General features: G+C 36.5%; 3 protein-coding genes across 5 annotated transcripts; 1 reads left to right on the top strand and 2 right to left on the bottom strand.

Annotated features, from left to right (window-relative positions):
• The first annotated feature begins 2,938 nt into the window (after positions 1–2,938).
• Positions 2,939–15,692, top strand: LOC102598857 (uncharacterized). 3 transcript variants are annotated; one of them, XM_006353798.2, is made up of 6 exons: positions 2,939–5,856; positions 8,417–8,850; positions 8,965–9,126; positions 14,045–14,120; positions 14,556–14,711; positions 15,253–15,692. In XM_006353798.2, the coding sequence occupies exons 1-6, from the start codon at positions 3,406–3,408 to the stop codon at positions 15,397–15,399; spliced, it is 3,426 nt and encodes a 1,141-aa protein (XP_006353860.1). In that variant the 5' UTR covers positions 2,939–3,405; the 3' UTR covers positions 15,400–15,692. The 3 variants fall into 3 exon arrangements, with proteins under 3 accessions (XP_006353860.1, XP_015167005.1, XP_015167004.1); XM_015311519.1 differs by lacking the exons at positions 14,556–14,711; positions 15,253–15,692 and adding an exon at positions 13,371–13,424; XM_015311518.1 differs by lacking the exons at positions 14,045–14,120; positions 14,556–14,711; positions 15,253–15,692 and adding an exon at positions 13,371–14,038.
• Positions 15,393–16,889, bottom strand: LOC102598527 (uncharacterized). The gene has a single exon (XM_006353797.2). The coding sequence runs from the start codon at positions 16,789–16,791 to the stop codon at positions 16,264–16,266; it is 528 nt and encodes a 175-aa protein (XP_006353859.1). The 5' UTR covers positions 16,792–16,889; the 3' UTR covers positions 15,393–16,263.
• A 515-nt stretch (positions 16,890–17,404) lies between these two features.
• Positions 17,405–20,356, bottom strand: LOC102598192 (ylmG homolog protein 2, chloroplastic). Its single transcript, XM_006353796.2, has 3 exons — positions 19,966–20,356; positions 18,661–18,860; positions 17,405–17,871 (listed from the first exon to the last, which is right to left on the bottom strand). Exons 1-3 carry the CDS (start codon positions 20,248–20,250, stop codon positions 17,601–17,603), a joined length of 756 nt encoding a protein of 251 aa, XP_006353858.1. The 5' UTR covers positions 20,251–20,356; the 3' UTR covers positions 17,405–17,600.
• Between the last annotated feature and the right edge of the window lie 252 nt (positions 20,357–20,608).

The following is a 20,608-nucleotide window of genomic DNA, read 5'->3' as shown; positions in this document are numbered from 1 at the left end:
TGTCGGAGCCGCTGAAGAAGATTGGGCTCTATTTCCCTATTACCATTACCTTGCAGGTTCTTAGGGTACTCTCTCATAAAGTGACATGTCTGACCACACTTGAAGTAGCTAGTAGAGCCATCATGACACGCTCTTGGGTGGTTTCTACCACAATTAGCACATGCAGGAGTCCAATTAGTCCTTTATGCCACACTACCCTAAAGGTCGAGCTTTAAAGTTCTGTGAATTCTGATTCTTGAACTCACCTCTTTTCTTTGGTGCAGGTGCACTAGCAGATGATTGTGCAGGTCCAGTTGGCCTTTGCTGAAAAGATGACCGATTCGCATTACCAACCTTCTATTGTCCGGACTCATTACCTGTTGTCTTAGCCTTCTTGTTGCGGAACTTTTCCCTATCTTTCAACTTGTCCTCCTCAACCTGTTGGACATGGATCATGAGTCTTGCTATGTCCATGCCCCCTATCAATATTGCAGCCTTACCCTCCTTGCTTGACAAGCGAGATAGTCCAAACACAAATAGACTCATTTTGCTCCTCATATCAGCAACCATCTCCGAAGCATAACAGGACAGTTGGGTGAACTTGAGGCTATACTCATGCACACTCATAGACTCCTGCTTAAGAGTGAGAAGTTGTCTTACATTTGTCTCTCTCAGCTCACGGGGAAAGAAACGCCATATGAAGGCACTTTCAAACACAACCCAACTCACAATTGGTGCTCCTTCAGCCCTGCTCTTATTCCATTGGTCGTACCAAATCCTAGAAATACCCTTGAGTTAGTATGCAGATAAATCCACTCGCTTAGCATCAGCAACATGCATAACCTCAAACACTTTTTGCAGCTTCTCCACAAAGTTCTCCGGATCCTCAGTGACATTTGACCTTGTGAATTTTAAAGGATTCATCCTCAAGAACTCACGGATCCTGGATGTATCAGCCACATCCTGACGAACCCCTCTTTGCTGACCAGCTTGATTGGCCACGGCTTGACTCAACATCTGTATAGCATCCCAGAACTCAGCATTAGTAACCTCTCCTTGAGGGGGTTGCACTTCTGGTGTATTGAGAACCCCTTGATCCTGGGGATCATCATTTCTCCTAGCAGGACGACCTTGAACATCTGAAAAGATACGTGCAAGCACGAATTAGAAAGAAACTTTTATAAAGTTAAACTCTATCGCACAAAAAAGAGTAAGAAGGAAGGGAAATGTTTCCTAAATGTTGTAGCCTCTTAATTAATAGATGTGATGCGCTTTACACTGATACAAAGATTCTACAGACAGGTCTTCATAGACACCTTAGGACTCTTGAACTCTGCGCTCTAATACCAAGTTTGTCACACCCCGAGCCAAATGTGAAATAGTCAACACTGCTCATATCCAATGTTACATATATTATGCACATGAACTGATCATATCATATGAGTACTTTAAAATAGAATCCTTTATTTGATCCTAATGAAGACATAATAATTACAATAGCTTGAATATGTTTTCCATTTTGCCACACAATTATTTTGTTAAGGAAGCAGTGTTTTCGATGGCCATTGTCCTTGAGAAGCCATTCTAAGTTGATATGGCAACACAAAATTCAATAAGACCAAGTTATGCGAGCGTATTTACTTAATTGATAGCTATGACAAGTGCAAATAAGTTTTCTTCATGAGAATGAGGTCATATAATGACGTAATACATATTGTTGTTACACGTAACACCAAAACTAAGAGTATGTTTGGATTGGCTAAAAAAAAAATAGTTTTTCAGTCAAAAATAAAAAATCAAACTAAATGATTTTAAAGTCAAAAAATAAAAAGCAGAGAAAGTCTACTTTTGGTTTTTAATTTATTTTAAGTTATTTTTAACCTTGCAAAACACTTCATAACTTGTTTTAAGTCATTTTTTACTTATTTTAAGTAATTTTAAATTTGTCAAACACTTTTAGAAGTTAAAACTAACTTGAAAGCAGGTTTGACCAGCTTTTAAGCCGATCCAAACTGACTTAAAAGCAGGTTTGACCAACTTTTAAACCGATTCAAACACCCTCTCTCTCTGATTTGACTTCACCAACTAATCTGGGATTTTAACCTGACTCCAAACTTTGAGTATTTTCCTTAATTAGATACAATTGGATAGTGAAAATCTCTAAATGCAATATTTATACATGACTACACGCTCATAATATTGTCTTGTGTATTATACAAATACATAGTTACATGGTCCTAAAATTAGTGCTCACAATTCTATATTTTTTTCCCTAAAATTACTTCGGTCACTTTTAGAGCAACAATAAAAACTCAATCATTTTTTCTTGAAAATAATATATATCTATATTATGTTAAAAATGTATTCCCAATTGTAATTAAAAAAAAAAAGTATTCCCAATTGTTCCTTAATGAGTCAAAAATATATTTTTTCAAATAAATATATTATTTATTTTCTTTTTGAACACATTCTTTTCTAATAATTTTTTTATTATTAGCAAATATTTATCCTACTTCAATGCAAAAAATTAAAAATATTTCATGTTACATTACAATTGTTTTTTATCCTTATCTAAATAAAAATTAATGATGAATTCACTATGATTTTATACATATGACATTTATTATCTATTAAAAGGGTGTATGGAGTTACTCTAAAAGAAAATATCTTTTCTTACATTTTTATTAGTCAAAGTGATTTTTAAAAAAAAATTAAGTGTAAGGTTTTTTTTTAAAAAGTAATATTTTATTAGGAACAAAATGTGTTTCAAAAGAAAAAATATATATATTTATTTGGAAAAAGAGATTTTTGACATATTTGATAACAATAGAGATATTTTTTTACTAAAGTATTGACCATAAGAGCATTTTTGAACAAAACTATAAAGGAAATACATTTTTATTTATTTTACATCATTTAAAGATTTTCCTTTAAAAACAAAAACAAACGGAGTGTTCAACTTCATAGTATAACCAACTCAGCATACACTCATCCATTCTAAGCAAAAGTGCTTTTATGATTCCTTTGTTGTGGGGCTACATGTGTGAAAGCTTTTCCAGAATTATATGCAATTGCAAAACAATAGTCTTCGTCAAATGACCATTATTATAGATAGATTCTACAGATTATGCTACGTAAATAGTCTTCAACTACTTCTCCACTATATCAATACACCATTCCTCCAACCCCTTGTGAGAGTTCATAGTTATCATCCTTTTTGTATGATTTTCTTGATTCTCTCTTGTTTCTTGATGCTTTTGTGTGAGTTTGAATTGAGATTTATTTCACTGAAATAGTTGAAATTTTTGCTGATACTTTTGTTTCTTTGATACCGATACCTTTTATCTGATCAAAACCCTTGAATTCTTCATGGGGTTTTGGGTTTGATTGGAATTTCAGAATTTTGAGTTTCTGGGTTGGTTTAGAATGGAGCCACTGGATAGGAATCAAAGAAATGGAGAGGGTTTAAATTTGAGGGATAGGATTGGGATGGATCCATTAAGTAGGAATCAAGGAAATGGGGAGGGTTTTAATTTGAATGAGGAGATAAGGATGGAGCCATTGAGAAGGAATCAAAGAAATGGGGAGGTTTTGAATTTGGGTGAGGGGATTGGGATGGAGCTACGGAGTAGGAATCAAAGAAATGGGGAGGTTTTGAATTTGAGTCAGGGGATTAGGATGGAGCCATGGAGTATGAATCAAAGAAATGGGGAGGGTTTGAATTTGAGCGAGGGGATTGGGATGGATCCATGGAGTAGGAATTTGAGTGATGGGACTGGGATGGAGCCATGGAGTATGAATCAAATAAATGGGGAGGGTTTGAAGTTGATCGAGGGGATTCGGATGGAGCCATGGAATATGAATCAAAGGAATGGGGCGGGTTTGAATTTGAGTGAGGGGATTGGGGTGGAGCCATGGAGTAGGAATCAAAGAAATGGGGAGGGTTTGAATTTGAATGAGTGGATTGGGATGGAGCCATGGAGTATGAGTCAAAGAAATGGGGAGGGTTTGAATTTGAGTAATGGGATTGGCATGGAGCCATGGAGTATGAATCAAAGAAATGGGGAGGGTTTGAATTTGAGCGAGGGGATTGGGATAGAGCCGTGGAGTATGAATCAAAGAAATGGGGCGGATTTGAATTTGAGTGAGGGGATTGGGATGGAGCCATGGCGTAGGAATCAAAGAAATGGGGAGGGTTTGAATTTGAGTGAGGGGATTGAAATAGAGCCATGGAGTATGAATCAAAGAAATGGGGAGGGTTTGAATTTGAGTGAGGGGATTGAAATAGAGCCATGGAGTATGAATCAAAGAAATGGGGAGGGTTTGAATTTGAGTGGGGGGATTGGGATGGAGTCATGTAGTATGAATCAAAGAAATGGGGAGGATTTGAATTTGAGTGAGGGGATTGGTATAGAGTCATGGAGTATGAATCAAAGAAATGGGGAGGGTTTGAATTTGAGTGAGGGGATTGAAATAGAGCCATGGAGTATGAATCAAAGAAATGGGGAGGGTTTGAATTTGAGTGAGGGGATTGGGATGAAGAGGGTTAGTGAGGGAGTGGAAGATGACTCAGTGGTTAAAAAAGTTAGGTTTTATGATGAAATATTTGGTTCTCACAAATATACTGATGAGAATGTTGCTTTAGAAAAGGTTAAGGATGAGCATCTAAAGAATAAAAGTCAAGTCATGGTTTTTGAAAAACTTGATAAAAGTATTGGGCATGTAGGTAAAATGGACATTTTAAAAGGGGGAGGGATCAAGAATGATGCAGTGGGTGCCAGAGAATTCATTGTTGGGTGTCAAGAAGGTGGACTTTTAAGGGTACCAGAAGAGTGTCACAATACTATTCAAATGTCAAATTGGAACTTAGGGAATGCTAATGGGGGCAGTGAACTGGGTTTTGATTTTAATATTCCAGTTCTGGAAGCAGCCGATGGAAGTACTTTAGTTGGTGTGATGAAGTATACTCAGAGGACTGTTGAATTAAATGAAATTAGGTCTGGTGTGAGTGATCGCTGGGAAGAAAGAGTGAACAAGGGAAAGATGGAGAAAATTGAGGAAATAATACCTTATGTCTCCCGAAATTGCAATCTTGAGTTGGGAGTGATGAACAAAGACCAGGATATTGGTGGAAGTAGTCCATTGGGCGGTGAGGAGAGATACACCAGAGAAGAAAAGGGAAAGGCTAAGGTTGACAACTCTTGGTTAGCACTTACAACTTTGCCAATGGAGTTGGACTTGCAACACAGCAAGCAGCAGCACGAGGCTATTTCAACAGTGCCACAGCTAGGATCCATCCAGCGTATACAAAGTGTTGATGTGTTACCAATTGAAAATGTTGAACTTAGAAAAAATTTGAATGCTGAGCATGCATTAAGACAAAAAAATGCATTAAGGGAAAGAGCTATTCACTTTGCACGCTATGATGCTCCCCGTGAAGGCTCTTCTAGTCAGGAAACAAAATTGCCAACTTTGGAAACTATTAAAGATCTAGGGAACAACCCCAATCTCGCTTCTACTGCATTGAAGGGGATTAGGGAGCGTATACCTAAACTAAAGGATGAGAAAGTGGTTAGATGGGAAGCATCTCAACATCCTGAAAATAAAGAGTTTTCTTGTGTGTTTCCTTCACTGCTAGATCTTTCCTTGAAAACCCTTGCAGAAAATGCTGAAGCAATAGTTTCTCTCAAAGGTATCCCTGATATCTTGAGGGGAAGATTGACTGAAATACTCTGCAATTCTAGGAAAATGAGTACTCATATGTTGGACCTTCTTGTTCAAGGATCACCAACTCAAATTCGCATAAAGGACTGTTCATGGTTAACAGAAGAACAGTTTTGCAACTCATTTAGAGACTTTGATAGAAGAAACTTGATGGTAATCTATGCTTCTTCATTTTAAACTTTAGTTTATTGTTTTTTGTTAATGTGGCATATATTATTCTCTGAAATGTTTCTGCCAAATTATGATTAGGTTACTAGAAAGTAGAACTAAAGTGTGATTTGTAGTATTATACAGTTGGATAATTGGAGTAATCTTATTGTTGCATACATTTAGAAACCTTTGTGGGGATACTTACAACCACTATAAGGCTAGGGAAAAACTAAAGAGCAGTCAAGGACGCAGGGATACTTATCAAGCAACAGATTTATTCTTTCTACTTCTTGAATGACACAAGTTTCCTACCACAGGAGAAAAGATACAGAAGATAATTCTTAGTGTTGAGAGTTTCTTATGAACTTTTCTTTCCTTGTTTTGCACAAAGGTTGGTAGAGAGATAACAGAGCATGTAAGTAGAATGACAACAGAATAGTGTCATCTGTTAAAAACATTTGCCGAGCTTTACTTTCCTTTATTTGTGTTCTCTGTTCAGTATATACTTTTGTTTGGATGGTTCTTACTCTGTTCTGTTGTCTCAAAAACTGTGTTATTCTAAAGATTTACAAAATATATTCTACTTTTTCCAAGGTGTGGGGATGGCAGAGAAGAGGGCAGCAGACCTTTAGGGAGGGTGTTTTCAGTAGGTTGTTTTGTCATGCTTCATGGAGTACTACTTTTGGTGCATATGTTATAATATTAATACCTTTATTCTTGGGAAAGGAGGGGGACATTTCAACCTGACTTCTGGTCACCATCCTGTGACTTTTCTCTACTTCTACATTCTTTTCTCATCATCTTCTTTTCGTCCTGGCAAGATTGCCTTTGTTCTTTACACATATTGTTAAAAAAAATCATTTGTGACTTCCTATCGTCTCCTGAGAATGCTAAAGGATTTAAACATTATCCCTAAACAGGGCTGTTGCTATAGTCAAGTTAATTTCTTCTCCCAACAATCCGACATTCCTTTTGCAACATGGACAGCCGTAGCACAATTTCAGTGAAGTAGTTAGCTTCTTGGTGAAATGGTTTGTTGGACCTTATGAAGTTGTATCTGTTTTGGTGGACTCTAAAAGAGTCGGCCCTGTGGTTTTTCATCTGAATAATTAACCTTGTTATACTCCCTTATTGTTCCTTTTGGAGGTAGATAGAAGAATTACTACATAAAGTACTTCCTTTTTTTGAGACAAACTACATAAAGTACTTCCTGAAAGGAGATAAATGGAGAAAAGCCTGTGTGTAGTTCATGGTAACCCAAAATCATTGGCATATAACCCAGGTTTTTGGGTTTTTTGTTACTTGCTTCTGATATGATTTTGCTAGAAATTTTCCAGTTGATGTCCTCATTCTTTCTGGTAACTTTTGAAGTGTGAACTGTTATGCAATGTCGAAGTAAGCCTTACTTCATTAATGTTGTTTTACAGTTTGTTAATCAAAAGTAGCAACTATGAATAAGCACCTTAAAGTGTACGAGTGTTTGGATAAGTAGAGTATGGCAGGATAAGTTTAGTTCTCATAAAAATAACGAATGTCTAGTGAGATTGGATGTGATTCTGATGCCTAAATGCAGCAGACAATTTAGATACCCTAGATTCGGTTTTCAGGAGAATGACACGATTGATCAAAATGTAGCACATAGAATTAACATAATATGGTAAGGAAATTATTTGGGAAAGTTTGAGAAGCTTAATTAGTAGGAGGCTAGGAGCCAGTTTGGTAGAGAATGAATGTATAACATCTCTCTTGAATTTCGGCACACCCCAAACCATTTCTGATCATTCATGGACCAATCCTCTCTCATTTCACTGATCCTTCCAGATTTCTACTTAAAACATCCATTACCAAAAAACAAAATTAGATCTTCTTTCTCTGAATTACCACCTTCCATTACAGATTTCACTTACTATGCCAGAAAACCCTCTCATGTACAGTTTTGATAGCAGAATTAGTGATTTGATTCTCAAAGTAACTTTAAGCCTAGTGTATGGTGGCGTGAAAGATAAATAAGTTATCTAACTTCTCTAGTTTCATTATCAACCAAATAGAAAGGAAGGCAGTCTTTGTGGGATGGCTAGAAATCATTTGAATTCAATTGAGAGAGTTGGCTGACAACTCACCAGGAAGATATGAACTCCTTTAGTGGAGGAGGCATTTGGTGCTATCACTGTTTTCAAAGGCGCGCTTAAGCCCTAAAGTGAAGTGCAAAACATCTTGATGTATATACTTCTACACATGTAGCCCAAGAACAGGCTTTGGTTGTTTTGTTTCTCGCTGCTGATACACATGAATTTGATAGAAGTTTTTTCAAGTTGATGTCCTCATTACTTGCTGATAAATTTGGAAGTGTAGACTCATGCATTTCTAAGATTGCCTTTATTTTCACTAATGTTGTTTTATCAGACTGCATAATTTTCTATACCTTCTTTTTCTACCTTGTTGCTGGGAGCTGATATTAGATATACAATTATTGTTATTGTTGTCGTTACTACTACTGCTATTACTTTATTTTGATGATTCTGTAAGCTGATATGATTCTTATACATTTCTGGCTTGGAAGCAGGTGCTACAACTAGATCTATGCGGACAACCCACACTTGATCATGTGTTGGGTACAACCATTGCTACGGCTTCAAATAGCTTACCTAATTTAGCCATCTTGTCACTGAGGGGTGCTTGTCGGATGTCTGATAGAGCTCTGGAAATACTTGTTACATCAGCACCTTCTCTACAATCCATTGATTTGAGTCAGTGCTCCCTTTTGACCCACGCTAGTATTGGTATCATAGCCAACTCATTGGGATCAATTCTCAAGGAGCTCTGTATAGATGATTGCCAGAGCATAGATGCAATACATATATTACCTTCACTGGAGAAGATGGAGCATTTGGAACTGTTGTCGGTAGCTGGAATTCATAGTGTATGTGATCAGTTTGTAAGCGAGTTACTTACAGCACGTGGTCAAAATATAAAAGAGCTTGATATTTCCCGCTGCCCGTAAGTAAATATTACTTCCACTTCTCGATTTACTATGACACAGTTGGTGAAGATTAAATACTCACATTATTTAGATTTAATTTAGTCTTTTAACCTCATCTGTTCTGGATGCAGGAATCTGACTGATCAATCCCTGAAGTTTATTGGAGATGCATGTGCTAACTTGGATTCATTAAATATTTCAAAGTTGAATGAAGTGACAGATGTTGGACTGCAGTTTCTCGCGAATGGTTGTCGATCAATCCGGAAACTCATATTTTGCCGTAATAATTTCAGGTTTGGTCCTGATATCCAGTTTGCTTCTTGAAATGTTCAGTTATGCTACTATATTTAATGGCAATAATGATGGCTCTTTCACTAAGAATTTGTCGCCAAGCATTTTCCTTAGTCAGAACAAATCAAGTTTTCACTGTCCATATACCCCTAAAAGGAATAGACATATATATATGGGAAGCAACTTTGAGATGGTATTTCTATACCAGATAAGCTCAGAACAAAACAAAACAAAAAGTACTTTATGTACGGACCTTCAATTTACTTCTGTAATTACTTGTTTTTGGATCGTGTTCTTTTTCCATTTCTCAATATTGGAAGCATCTTTAAAAAGTTCTTCAGAGAAATTGGACTGCACGTTAAAGGAAAAAACCAAGAAGAAAGCAGTGTCCTGGAATTGGCCATACTTTGACATGCTGCAGCATGCGTAGACTTTTCCTGCAGACGAGCAGCTAAAGAACTTGCTATGATATATTGAACATGTCTACCCTGCGTGTTTAACTTGCATTATGATTGGTAGAAGCCTCTTAATTCCTTAGGGTAGTGAAGCTCAGAAAGAGAGCTCAGCTCTGAGAAGGAAGAGATTGGTTTCAACCTATGTTGCTTAGACTCTCCAAAAACGTAGCCGCACTCATGTCGGATTGTCTAAAATGCACTAATTTTGAAGAGTTGGCACACACCATTAGCATAATTAAGAGTCCAAGCAACATAGGTCTCAACATATAAGGTAAGGCCTTCTTGAGGGGTCTTTTACACAGGCTCCCGCAATATATTATTCTGTTGTGCCTTTCACGTGAATAAAGATGCTAGAGGTAAGATTAGCTTCCGGGAGCCTTACAAACAACCAGAACAAGGGAGACAAACAGAATCATTTCTATTGGTGCATGTTGTCATCAATAGAAAAGGAGAGGCACTAGAAGAATTAGGAGTCAGGCAGGAACCTAGTAGTAGTTCCTTGTTCTGACACCCCCTTGGGAAATGGGGTTAGACGTGAAGCAATTAAGGTTGAACAACTCATTATTATCCTATGTTTAACTTTAAGCAATTGCTTTTAGACTTTCTTGCAGTCAATGTAGTGGTGAAAAGGGAGACACTTATCATTTATCAGTGGGAAAGAATGGGTGTATGAGAGAGGTGCGAGTGAGTGGTCCCTGGCCTTGGTTATTAAGTTGATCAAATTATGCCTCCACATCAGTTTTAATGACATATCCTCCAACTAAAGTAGAAGAATTACCACTTAATATTATAAGTCTAATAAAAGTTTAACAATAGGTTGGAGTTTTGGAGACAGACCCTGTCAGGGTTAAGGTTCAACAAGACTAAGACAAAATACTTGGAGTGCAAGTTAATTGACGTAACACACGTGGGTAGATGTGGAAGTAAGGATTGATACACAAGTCATCTCCAAGAAAGGAAGTTTCAAGATCTGGGGTCAATAATCCAAGGAAATAGGGAAATTGACGATGGTCTTACACATCGTATTGGAGCGGGGTGGATGAAATGAAAACCTGATCCAATGTCTTGTGTGATAAGAATGTGCCACAAGCCTTAAAGGTAAGTTTTATAAAGTGATCGTCAGATTAGCCATACAAGCTATGTTGTATGAGAAGGAGTGTTGGCCGATCAAGAACTCACACGTCCTGAAGATCAGAGTAGCAGAAATGAAGGTGTTGAGATGGATGTTCGGACATACGTGGAGAGATAGGATCAGGAATGAAGCTATTCGAGGCTAGGAGGGAGTGGCCTCCATGGTGGACAAAATGAAGGAGGGAGGCTGATATGGTTCACGCATGTGAACAAAAGATGCATAGATGCCCAACGAGGAGGTGTGAGAGGTTTTTGAAATAGTTTTGGGAAGGAGTGATTAGACAGGACATGACTCACATGTATCTTACCGAGGACATGACCCTAGATAGGAAGATACGGAGGTCGAGGATTAGGGTAAAAGGTTTGGAGGTCGTCGAGCACTGTCTAGTTCCTTCACCTGTATCTTACTGAGGACATGACCCTAGATAGGAAGATCTAGAGGCCGAGGATTAGGGTAAATGGTTTGGAGGTAGTTGAGCATTGTCTAGTTCCTTCATTAGTATTGTTATTATTACTCTCCTATCTTACTCTTCGATTTTAGTACTACCTGTTGTTTCCTTTGCATTAGTTACCGTATTAGTTGTTGTTGCTACTTATTCTCTTCTTAATTGTTTTCTGCATGACTTCTCCCTATTGTATTTTCTTTACATACTTGATTTATGATTTTTGAGCCAAGGGTCTTTCGGAAACAACCTCTCTACCTTCCCAAGGTAAAGGTAAGGTTGCGTACACACCACCCTCCCCAGACCCCACTTGTGGATTATACTGGCATGTTGTTCCCACTTTTTATTAGCTCCCCCTTTTTCAATAACATATACCATGAGTAAACTAGTCTTTCAGTTTTTTCACTCTGATATCATGGTTATAGCTGGTGAATTGACTCCTTGATAAATGAAACTGTATGTGTTAAATAATTAGCATGATGACTATTCCAAGTCATATATTTTGTCATCATGATAATGTTATATCTAATCCGTTATTGCAATGGATTACTTGAAGAGTTGCTGCCTATATCTTCATGATGTACCAGTAAACAGCAACAAGGTTTTGTTTCTAATGGTTTTGGAAGATAAGGAATTGCAGGAAAATACTAATATTCTTAAATACCAGGTCTATCTAGTGGAGTAAGTCTATCTTAATAATATTACTACAGTAAAAGAGCTTGCAATTCTAAAGCAATTATTCAACACTCTTCCTTGCTAGCAACTGTAAAATTTTGAACTTCAATCTTGAAATCTTCACACTTGATAACCGAAAGTGACCTTGTCGCTAAATCTGCAGATTCTTCTTTGGACTTGTAGTGATCTAAATTCACTTATCGACTTGAATGCAACCCTTGACTACTAAATCTTTTTGGCATGTCTTCTTTCTCCGTTAGCGTCTTCACATTAAACTTATCCATTTTATTTTCCTGAACATAGACAACTCCTCCGTTGCTTCAATTCTTTTGGGAACATTGAAAGCTTCTTTAAGCCTAGCAGGTTCACATTTTGCTTGTGCTTTTTCAATTGGAAGATCATCTTCTAATTTTTTTCAGCCTTTGATCTTTTGCATGTTCTACAGGAACATCTTCCATTGGATCAAATGAGAAATGTTTTCTTCATCTTAAATTTTTAACATTTCTTTTTCAGTATCATCACTGATGAAGCAATGTTTATCCTCAAAGGATACTTTGAATCCTTTATCTACCAACTGACAAATACTCAACAAATCTGATCAATATGAGGTTACATATAGAACATCTGAAATTGTCTTATTACATCAACTTGTTTTGATGATGACAATTCCTTTTCCTTCAACAAGAATTTGGTCTCCATTTTCGATCCTAAACTTTGAAATTTCAGTAGGCTAGTTCCTTGAACAAACTCTTGTCGTAAGTCATTTGGTTAGTGCAACCGCTATCAGTTAACCATTTTTTTTTGGCTGAAACCTTACTTGAGATGTATGTTGCAACAAAAAGATGGTCTTCTTCTTCTTCTTGATTGGCGACACGTGCATCTGTTTCATGGTTCTTAGATTTATTTTTGCAAATCATTGCTTCATGACCAAGCTGATGGCACTTGTTGCACTTCACCTTTCGGCCTTTTCCAACATCTGAGTGGTGGATGATCCATTTTTTCCAGTGCTCACAAGGTGGGTAATTTTTTAAATTTTACCCCTGCTCTGAGTTTTGTGACTGTCGGCTAAGGCTCTTTCAACCATTCTATCTTGCCTCACAAGTCTCCTTTGCTCCTTTGCCAAGGTAATCTTGGACAGATCTTGTGTTTCCCAAGGTCTATACATGACTCATCATTCAGGTACTGTTACAAAATTAAAAAAATCCGACAAATCTTGAATCTTTAAATTTAGTGCCTAGCAGTCTTACCTTGTTAATAATGCCAAGTGATATGTTTGAGTATTCTTTGGCTGTATGAGAATCTTTCATTCTCTGGACTCGAATCCCCTTATTAAATTTAATACTTGCATCCCACGTGTTCATTCATCTCTAGCTTATTTTTTCTTTAGATAATCCCAAATTTCCTGTAGTGATGTGAGAAACATAATTCTCGTGAAAATAGTTGTTGAAACAGCAACAAACAGAGTTGCTTTCGTCTTGGACTTCATGGGGTTTTTTTTCCCTTGTCACTCTTAATTTGAGCTATTGTGGGATTATTTGGCAGCGGATTAATTTCATAATTGTCTTCCACGAGTCCCCAAAGATCAAGGGCCTCCAAGTAAGTTTTCATTCTCACAACCCATAATTGATAATTTTCACCGTCGAAATAGGAGGAGCCATTTGTGAAAAAACTATTTTCGAAATCCATCTCTTCACTCACTGGTACCTCAAGAAAAATAGTTCTAGATACCAATGGTTTGTTTTGAAAGAGAAGAAATTGCAGGAAAATATTTAGGAGTAACGAAAGAGTAAGAACGGAGAACAACAAAAAAAAGAACTTATGAAATGAAGTTGAAAGTTCGATATTATTTTACTGCAATATAATACTAATTTATAATAGAATACTAACTTCAAAACCTAAAGATAAGCAAAAAAAAATCGGTTGAAAATAACAAACTTCTCAAGTCTTAAAAATGCTATTTATTCAAAATTCAAATAGAAATCAACTACTAAATACTAGGTCTAATTAGTTGACTAGATCTATCTTAATAAGATTACTGCAGTAAAAGAGCTTGCAATTCTAAAGCAAATATTCAACATTTTCTGACATAGGAGAGCTTTTAATGTAATTTTATATGCATTGTGGCAGTTTTAAGGATAATCAAAAATTTGTTCGCACCATCATTTTTGGTTTTCTTATTATGCAAGTTGCGATCTAATATGTACTTTGCATGTTAGTGATGAAGGGATTGCTGCATTTTTGGAAGCTTCTGGAGCATGTTTGGAGGAACTTTCACTGAATAATTGCTCTAAGGTATACTTATTCCACTCTCAAATATGCTTATTAAGCCCAATGATATTGCTAGTTTCTTCAAATATTTCTGTGTAGAGTTACTGAATAGTTTTAGATTCCTGAGTTGTACACAAGATTTAGCTGTTGGCCTGCATTTAAGCGTCTGATGATAATCTCATTCGTAATTTGTGTTGTGTTGCAAAATTCATGCCCTCTACATTTAGCAATAAGTTATAATAACTAGGATATGATCTATATCATATTTTTATTGAGTTTGTTAATATGTCAAGCATTTTGCCCATGTGTGGTCTTCTCTTACAATAGAAAGAGAGAGAGAGATCAATTCCTTGGGAATTGGTAAATAGCAGGGGAAAGTCATATAGTTAACTTTTCCTAAAAAGTGTTGGTTTCTTTTTGGTACTACCTGCTTTGTTAGTGACTGGTGATCTTTGACAGGTTAGCACTAGCACTGCCTTGTCACTAGCCAAACTTTCAAGAAAGTTACTGCATTTGGACCTATCATGGTGTCGCAGAATAAGTGACAACGAGCTAGGGCTGATTGTAGACAGCTGCTTGTCGCTCAAGCTACTCAAACTCTTTGGCTGTTCACAGGTATGCCTGGGCAACCCAATAGTTAACAAGTTTTTCAATTTCATTTTTGGCATTTTCAAGTGTTTACCTATTTGATGCACATTATCGTTTTCTTGGCTCATATCCATGTATTACACTACTGTCTGCTATAGCTATATCACAAGAAATGGTTCTGGAATTCTAGTATCTTTTCAATTAGCGGCACACCTTCTGAATTCACTAAATTTATTGGCTCTCTCTGCCGGGGCTTCCTGTTCCAATTAGTTGGTGTCAGCATCAGTTGGCCAACTGTCACTTTTGCAATTATGATCTACAAAGTGAAAGGGATACGGAACAGATAAGAAAGGTGGTAGTTCTATGAGCGGAACTTGTCATCCATCATTTCTTACCTCATCCAGTTCTCTATTGTGCATTCTCCGTTTTCACTGTCGTCTGGTCCTTTCTGATTTAAGTCCTTATCATATTTACGATCTCTTTCTGAGGTTTCACTGAGCTTAGAACTGGGGTAGCATTTAAGAATCAGAGTGTTTGATAATTTGCAAAATCTTGCTTTTTCTTGCAGATAACAGATGTATTCAAAAATGGCCACTCAAACACTGTAGTGCAGATCATTGGATTGGGTATGACCCAGATATTTGATATTAGCAAGTTTGATGGCGTGGAAGCTCTGTTGAAATATTCACCAGCAGTGATGTCTTCTAATTCATGAAGGACACTTGACATGATGATTGACGATGCATCTAAAGATTCCTCAATGCACAGCATTGCACCTATTGGAACAAATAGAAATTGTCTTTTTTAGTTGTAATCTTTTCTTTGGAACAGCCTGTTCTTCCTTACTTTACAGGTCATACATGATCACTAGACTACAAATGGCTGCCAAAATCTGGCTAAATAGGCTTAAAGCAATACATCTCTTGTCCTCGATGTTATAGCTTGTTTCTTTCTGACAATAGATTACATCGAGTTGATTAATATGAAAGTTATCACCTTATTGCTAAATCATTCTTCAAGTCATCATGATTTGCTTGGTGCTCACTTCAAAATGCATTATGTCTTTGTAGATCTCTCGATTCAACTTATGAATTTGTGGCTGCTGCTGAACTAACCAGTTCTATATTGAAGGGGTGGGTAACGTTTTACTCCCTGTGTCCCCCAATTCATGTGACACTCGTCTTTTTAGTCGGTCGGTCACAAAAAGAACGAGTAACTGTCTAATTTTAAACTAGTCAGTTAACACCTTAACGAGAGACTTATAGCCACAGAAATATCTATGGCTTATTGTGGATCATAAATTTCAAAAGTCTTCCTCACATTTTTAACTTTGTACCCAATCAAACACCTACACAAATTGGGAGAGAGGAAGTAATTATCTATGGATGTAGCAACTATCAAATACATGATTGCTCGATTCCTTACGGTCAAGAACGACAATGGTGAAATCAAGTCTTGAGTTGGTTTTACTTCAATTTTGCTGCTGCTTTAGTCCGAAAAGTCTTTTTGCCCCCTTTTCCAAACCACACATGAACACTAAACATACAAGGCACATATTTTAGCCCTTTTTTTATTCATGCTAGAGTGCTTTAAACTTCAAAACAAATGCAAGAACAAGGAGAAATATGAGAATCCCAGTGGAAGAACCACCAACCCTGTGAATCCAGTAAGGATCGAACCTGGTAAAGCTCTGATCCAAGTAGCATGACATAGCAATGGCAATGATGAGAAACAACATGAGCAATGGCAAGTAAGAAGATATGCCAAGTGATTGCTCTTCAAGCTCTGGATCGACTAACTTTCTCCTGTCGATGTACAGAGGTGAGAGTATGGCAACAAGTGTAAGACCTATGGCTAGAAGCCTATGATCATAGGATGAGAACCGGGCCAATTGATGAGAAATACTTATGCTCATGATGAGGGTGATCAAGAAGAGCAGTGGAAGATAGGGAAGGATGGTTTGTTCTTCAAGCTGGGGTTCAGTAGTGTTTTTTCTACTGTCAATGTATAGAGGAGAGATGACAGCCACAAGTCCAATGCCTATGGCCAAAAACCTCTTATCATTTGTAGGAAACCTGCCTCTCCTGCTTAAAGATTCCTGCTCCATTGAATATAGTAGTCACCAATGCTTCCTCAAGTTAGACCTTTGATAGGGCCATTGGTTATTAAATTGTTTTTAATTTCTCAGAATCTTTTTTTTTTCTAGTGAATTCCCATCCCTTGTTATCCTTGCATCAAAAGTAACCCTTTTAGAAGAAAAAAGAGTGACCCTTTAGATTGAGGATATTTCCAGAAAGTGAAAAAGTTGATATTCTTTTGGAAGATAAGGCAGCTACAAGTGGTGTTGTGTAGTTTGGCATCTGATTCTGGCTGCATGAACCTGGAATCTCTCTATTTTTACAAAGTATTAGTGGGGAACTTTTTCTTTTTGTTTATTTTGAGCCCATGATTTCACCAGCTTCATTGACAATTGCCACATCCTTAGGTTGCACATAAGTGCAAAACTATACTAGTTGCAGTTTATGAACTAGATTCCCATAAAAGGAATTGGGATGATGCTGTAAGCATGTAACCTACAGAAAATTAGCTACCAGAACTAAAGAGAAAGATTTTAGACAAGTCATCTACTAGGTTATCGGAGCCTCCATCAAAAACATATTCACTTGATAGTGACATAACCTCCTATCCAAAAAGAAGCGAACAGAGCCAAAGATTATTAGTATCACCTCTCTTTAAGATATAAAAGCTACTTAACTGACGAAATTCTTTACATGAGAGTGATGAAAAGCTTTCTGGTTTACATGAAAAAAATAAATCCAATTTGTAGTACATTTTTACATTTTAATGTCAAATTGTAGTGTCAACAGAGTATGGCTTAGCATTTGGTGAATACATGAATGATGAGCAGAAACCAGCTTAACTTTCATCATCGGAAGTCTTTGACTTGTTTCCAGAAAGTCTCCTCATCCATTTCTTCTGCGATGTAGTAAGATGAAATATCGGTGCACCGTGTGGAGTATCTGATGATGCTCTCACAGTCGTGGATGGAAGTTCAGCAGGAAGTGCAGATGCAGTGCTGGTGAAGGCATTCAAAACAAGAAATGCCAATATGGGTGAAAGATCCAGAGTCCCTCCAAGTGGTGGAATAATCCCACGGAATATGTTCAAGTATGGGTCGCATAGAGTGCTGAAAAGGAATACAACATTTTTAACAATGTACGCGTTTCAGATTTCACACAAAATTGAGCCATTATTCTTAACAAAGTATGCATTTCACACACAATTGAGCCAGATATTAAAGTAGTTGGATTCTGGAATACTCACCTGACTGACACCAGCCTCGCTAAGTGGTTAAAAATTACTTAGAATAAGGAAGTCCTGAAAACTACACTATCCACAGTTTATGAATGCTCAAATGAGAAGAATACACAGCTCAGCTTTTCTAAATACTTTGCATGATGTTGACCCATAATATTATAACAAAGAAGCAGGTCAACTATGCAACAAGTACACACAATCTGCCCAAGGATTACTATTATTGTTTTTCTTTTAATAAGGCCCGGGAAGACTATTTATATAACACTGAAACTCCTAATCCTTCAATCTGATTCATCAATGCAAAGCCACAAACAGAAGACAAAATGTGCTGATATTGTCTCAAAAGTAAAATAAAAAACAATACAAGAATTTGTGAATTGAGTGAGGCAAAACACACTCGAGCTACCAATAAAAATTTGGTTATTAGTGTCTTTTCTTTTCCCGTTTTCTTCATGGATAATTAGCCATCAGTTTCATTGAAGTAAGAGGATGCCATTTTGATGCTTGAATTTTGAGGACTGTCACGAATCACTATTTAAAACTTTATCAATTTATTTCCTCAGCATATATGTCCCTAGTATGCAAAGTTGTCATCGCTTTAATTGATTATAATAAAGCATCATTTGAATCATAGACATTGTTGAACTATAAAGCATACCTGAGGGGACTGACAATGGCAGGAGGAGCATTTGGGAACCAGGTTAAAACAAGTCTGACAACCAGTAATGAATTGTAGATGTTCAAGAAATTTATAATTCCATTTGCAACAACAATTCCTGCAACTGAGTCACCAGGCAAGACAGCTGCAAAATTGTGATGGGACAGATTACCCAAGTTCTGGTAAGTCCTGCACTGTACCTGGAAGTAAATTCAGTTGAGGATACTCAAATTATTACACAGATAAAATCATATAAGGCAATAAAACAAGCCGAGAAACTTATCATTTCTCAAGTAACAAGAAAGCAAATTGTTATGTAAGAAAAGGAAGGGACATGAGAAGATAAAGAATTAGATTATTTGCATGAAACAAACTTAGAAACTTCAAGAACAATGAATATAACGTTTCATCAGAGAACTTAGAGACTTTACGATACAGCTCACACGTATTTACAAGAGGAATCAGCCAGGAGTTGTGAATTTGCAAATTGAGGGGAACTTGCAATGAGTCGAGTATTTCAAGATTCAATTTCATTTTTCTAAAAATTGGGGTCAAACAATAATAAGTTGCCAGATCAGCTAAAAGCTTATGTATCAGTGATTTTTAACTGTTTCTCCTTTAAGATTTGGCTACTGGTAAGAACTTCTGAGTGTGTCCTAACAATGCTTGAAGAAATGAGTGTCATTCATCAAGAGGTTCTCATGTATACAGAATCCACACTAGCCTTTATATAACCTTCTTTCACTTGGAAAGAAGAACTGGAAATTTCTTTGACAGAGAAACTGACGGATATGTCCAACAAAACAACTGAGAGAATGCACATTTCACAAAATTTTCCTCCTAGTTCCTATTCCAAACTGAGAATTTTCTTTTATAAAAAAATGTAAAACATTTACAGTAGTAGTGAGTCTATACAGTACAATATTAATTCCTTACAATCCCTTGAGGAATATCACCCAATACATCTACAAAAAATATCATCTTTTGTGATAAACACTTTGAATTGTTTTACCCTAAGTGTTACATTATCAAGTACTATCATATCTCTCTTTTGAATAGGATAATTATTTTCAAGTGTACCCACATTGCAACAAATATACAAAGCAAAATCACAAATATCATTTTTTAATCAGTCTAGAACAGACGAAAACAAATCACCTAGAATTTTTTTTTTATCTCATTTGAACATGACGATTAGGTCACACGCTATTAAATTTGAGTAAAAGTTAATTGAAAGAGAAATCATAACATGAAAGTTGAATAAATTTGGAGATAGAAACTGAAATAAGAGAGAAGAGTAGGTACCTGAGAGAAATGTGAAGAGAAGTTCATGATTTTGTTGAAAAGGGGTTGAGAGGCAAGAAAAGAATGCAGAAAGGTGAAGCATTTCTCAGCTGTGGAGAGTAAGGAGTTGTGAAAATGAAGAAAGGCATTTGATGAAGTTTGTGCCAACTGTAGATTTGATTTTGGGAGTTGTTTGAAGAATGGAGGGGTTGAGAATGAGAAAGGTAGTGAAATTAAACAGTTTGACACCACACAATTTTGCTTCGATGTTTCAGCCATTGATTGCGATGAAGATTGAGCAACCATTGCTGAACTCAGCTTCTTCTTCTTCTTTAATCTTCAGTGCTAGGCTTAGAGGAAACAAGATAAGAAACGCTGTTTTAGTTTTATTTATTTACTTTGTTATTCTTTTTCAATTATTCCTCGGTTATTTATTTTTAAAAATCACAAATCCACCAAGGTGACATATGGCCTATGGGGTTACGTATGGACTAAAATTGAATCATAATTAATAATTCAAATCAAAAAATTATTATTGGATTATTGATATTGGGATATGCCCTTGAATGAAAAAAACTACATAATTAAACATACTTAACTACCATATATACATATATAGTTTTAAAATAAAAATTATTATTGGATTATTGATATTGGGATATGC

Source organism: Solanum tuberosum, unplaced genomic scaffold (assembly GCF_000226075.1).
Source record: "Solanum tuberosum cultivar DM 1-3 516 R44 unplaced genomic scaffold, SolTub_3.0 scf00162, whole genome shotgun sequence".
NCBI lineage: Eukaryota > Viridiplantae > Streptophyta > Magnoliopsida > Solanales > Solanaceae > Solanum > Solanum tuberosum.
This window is presented reverse-complemented; position numbering and strand designations above follow the sequence as displayed.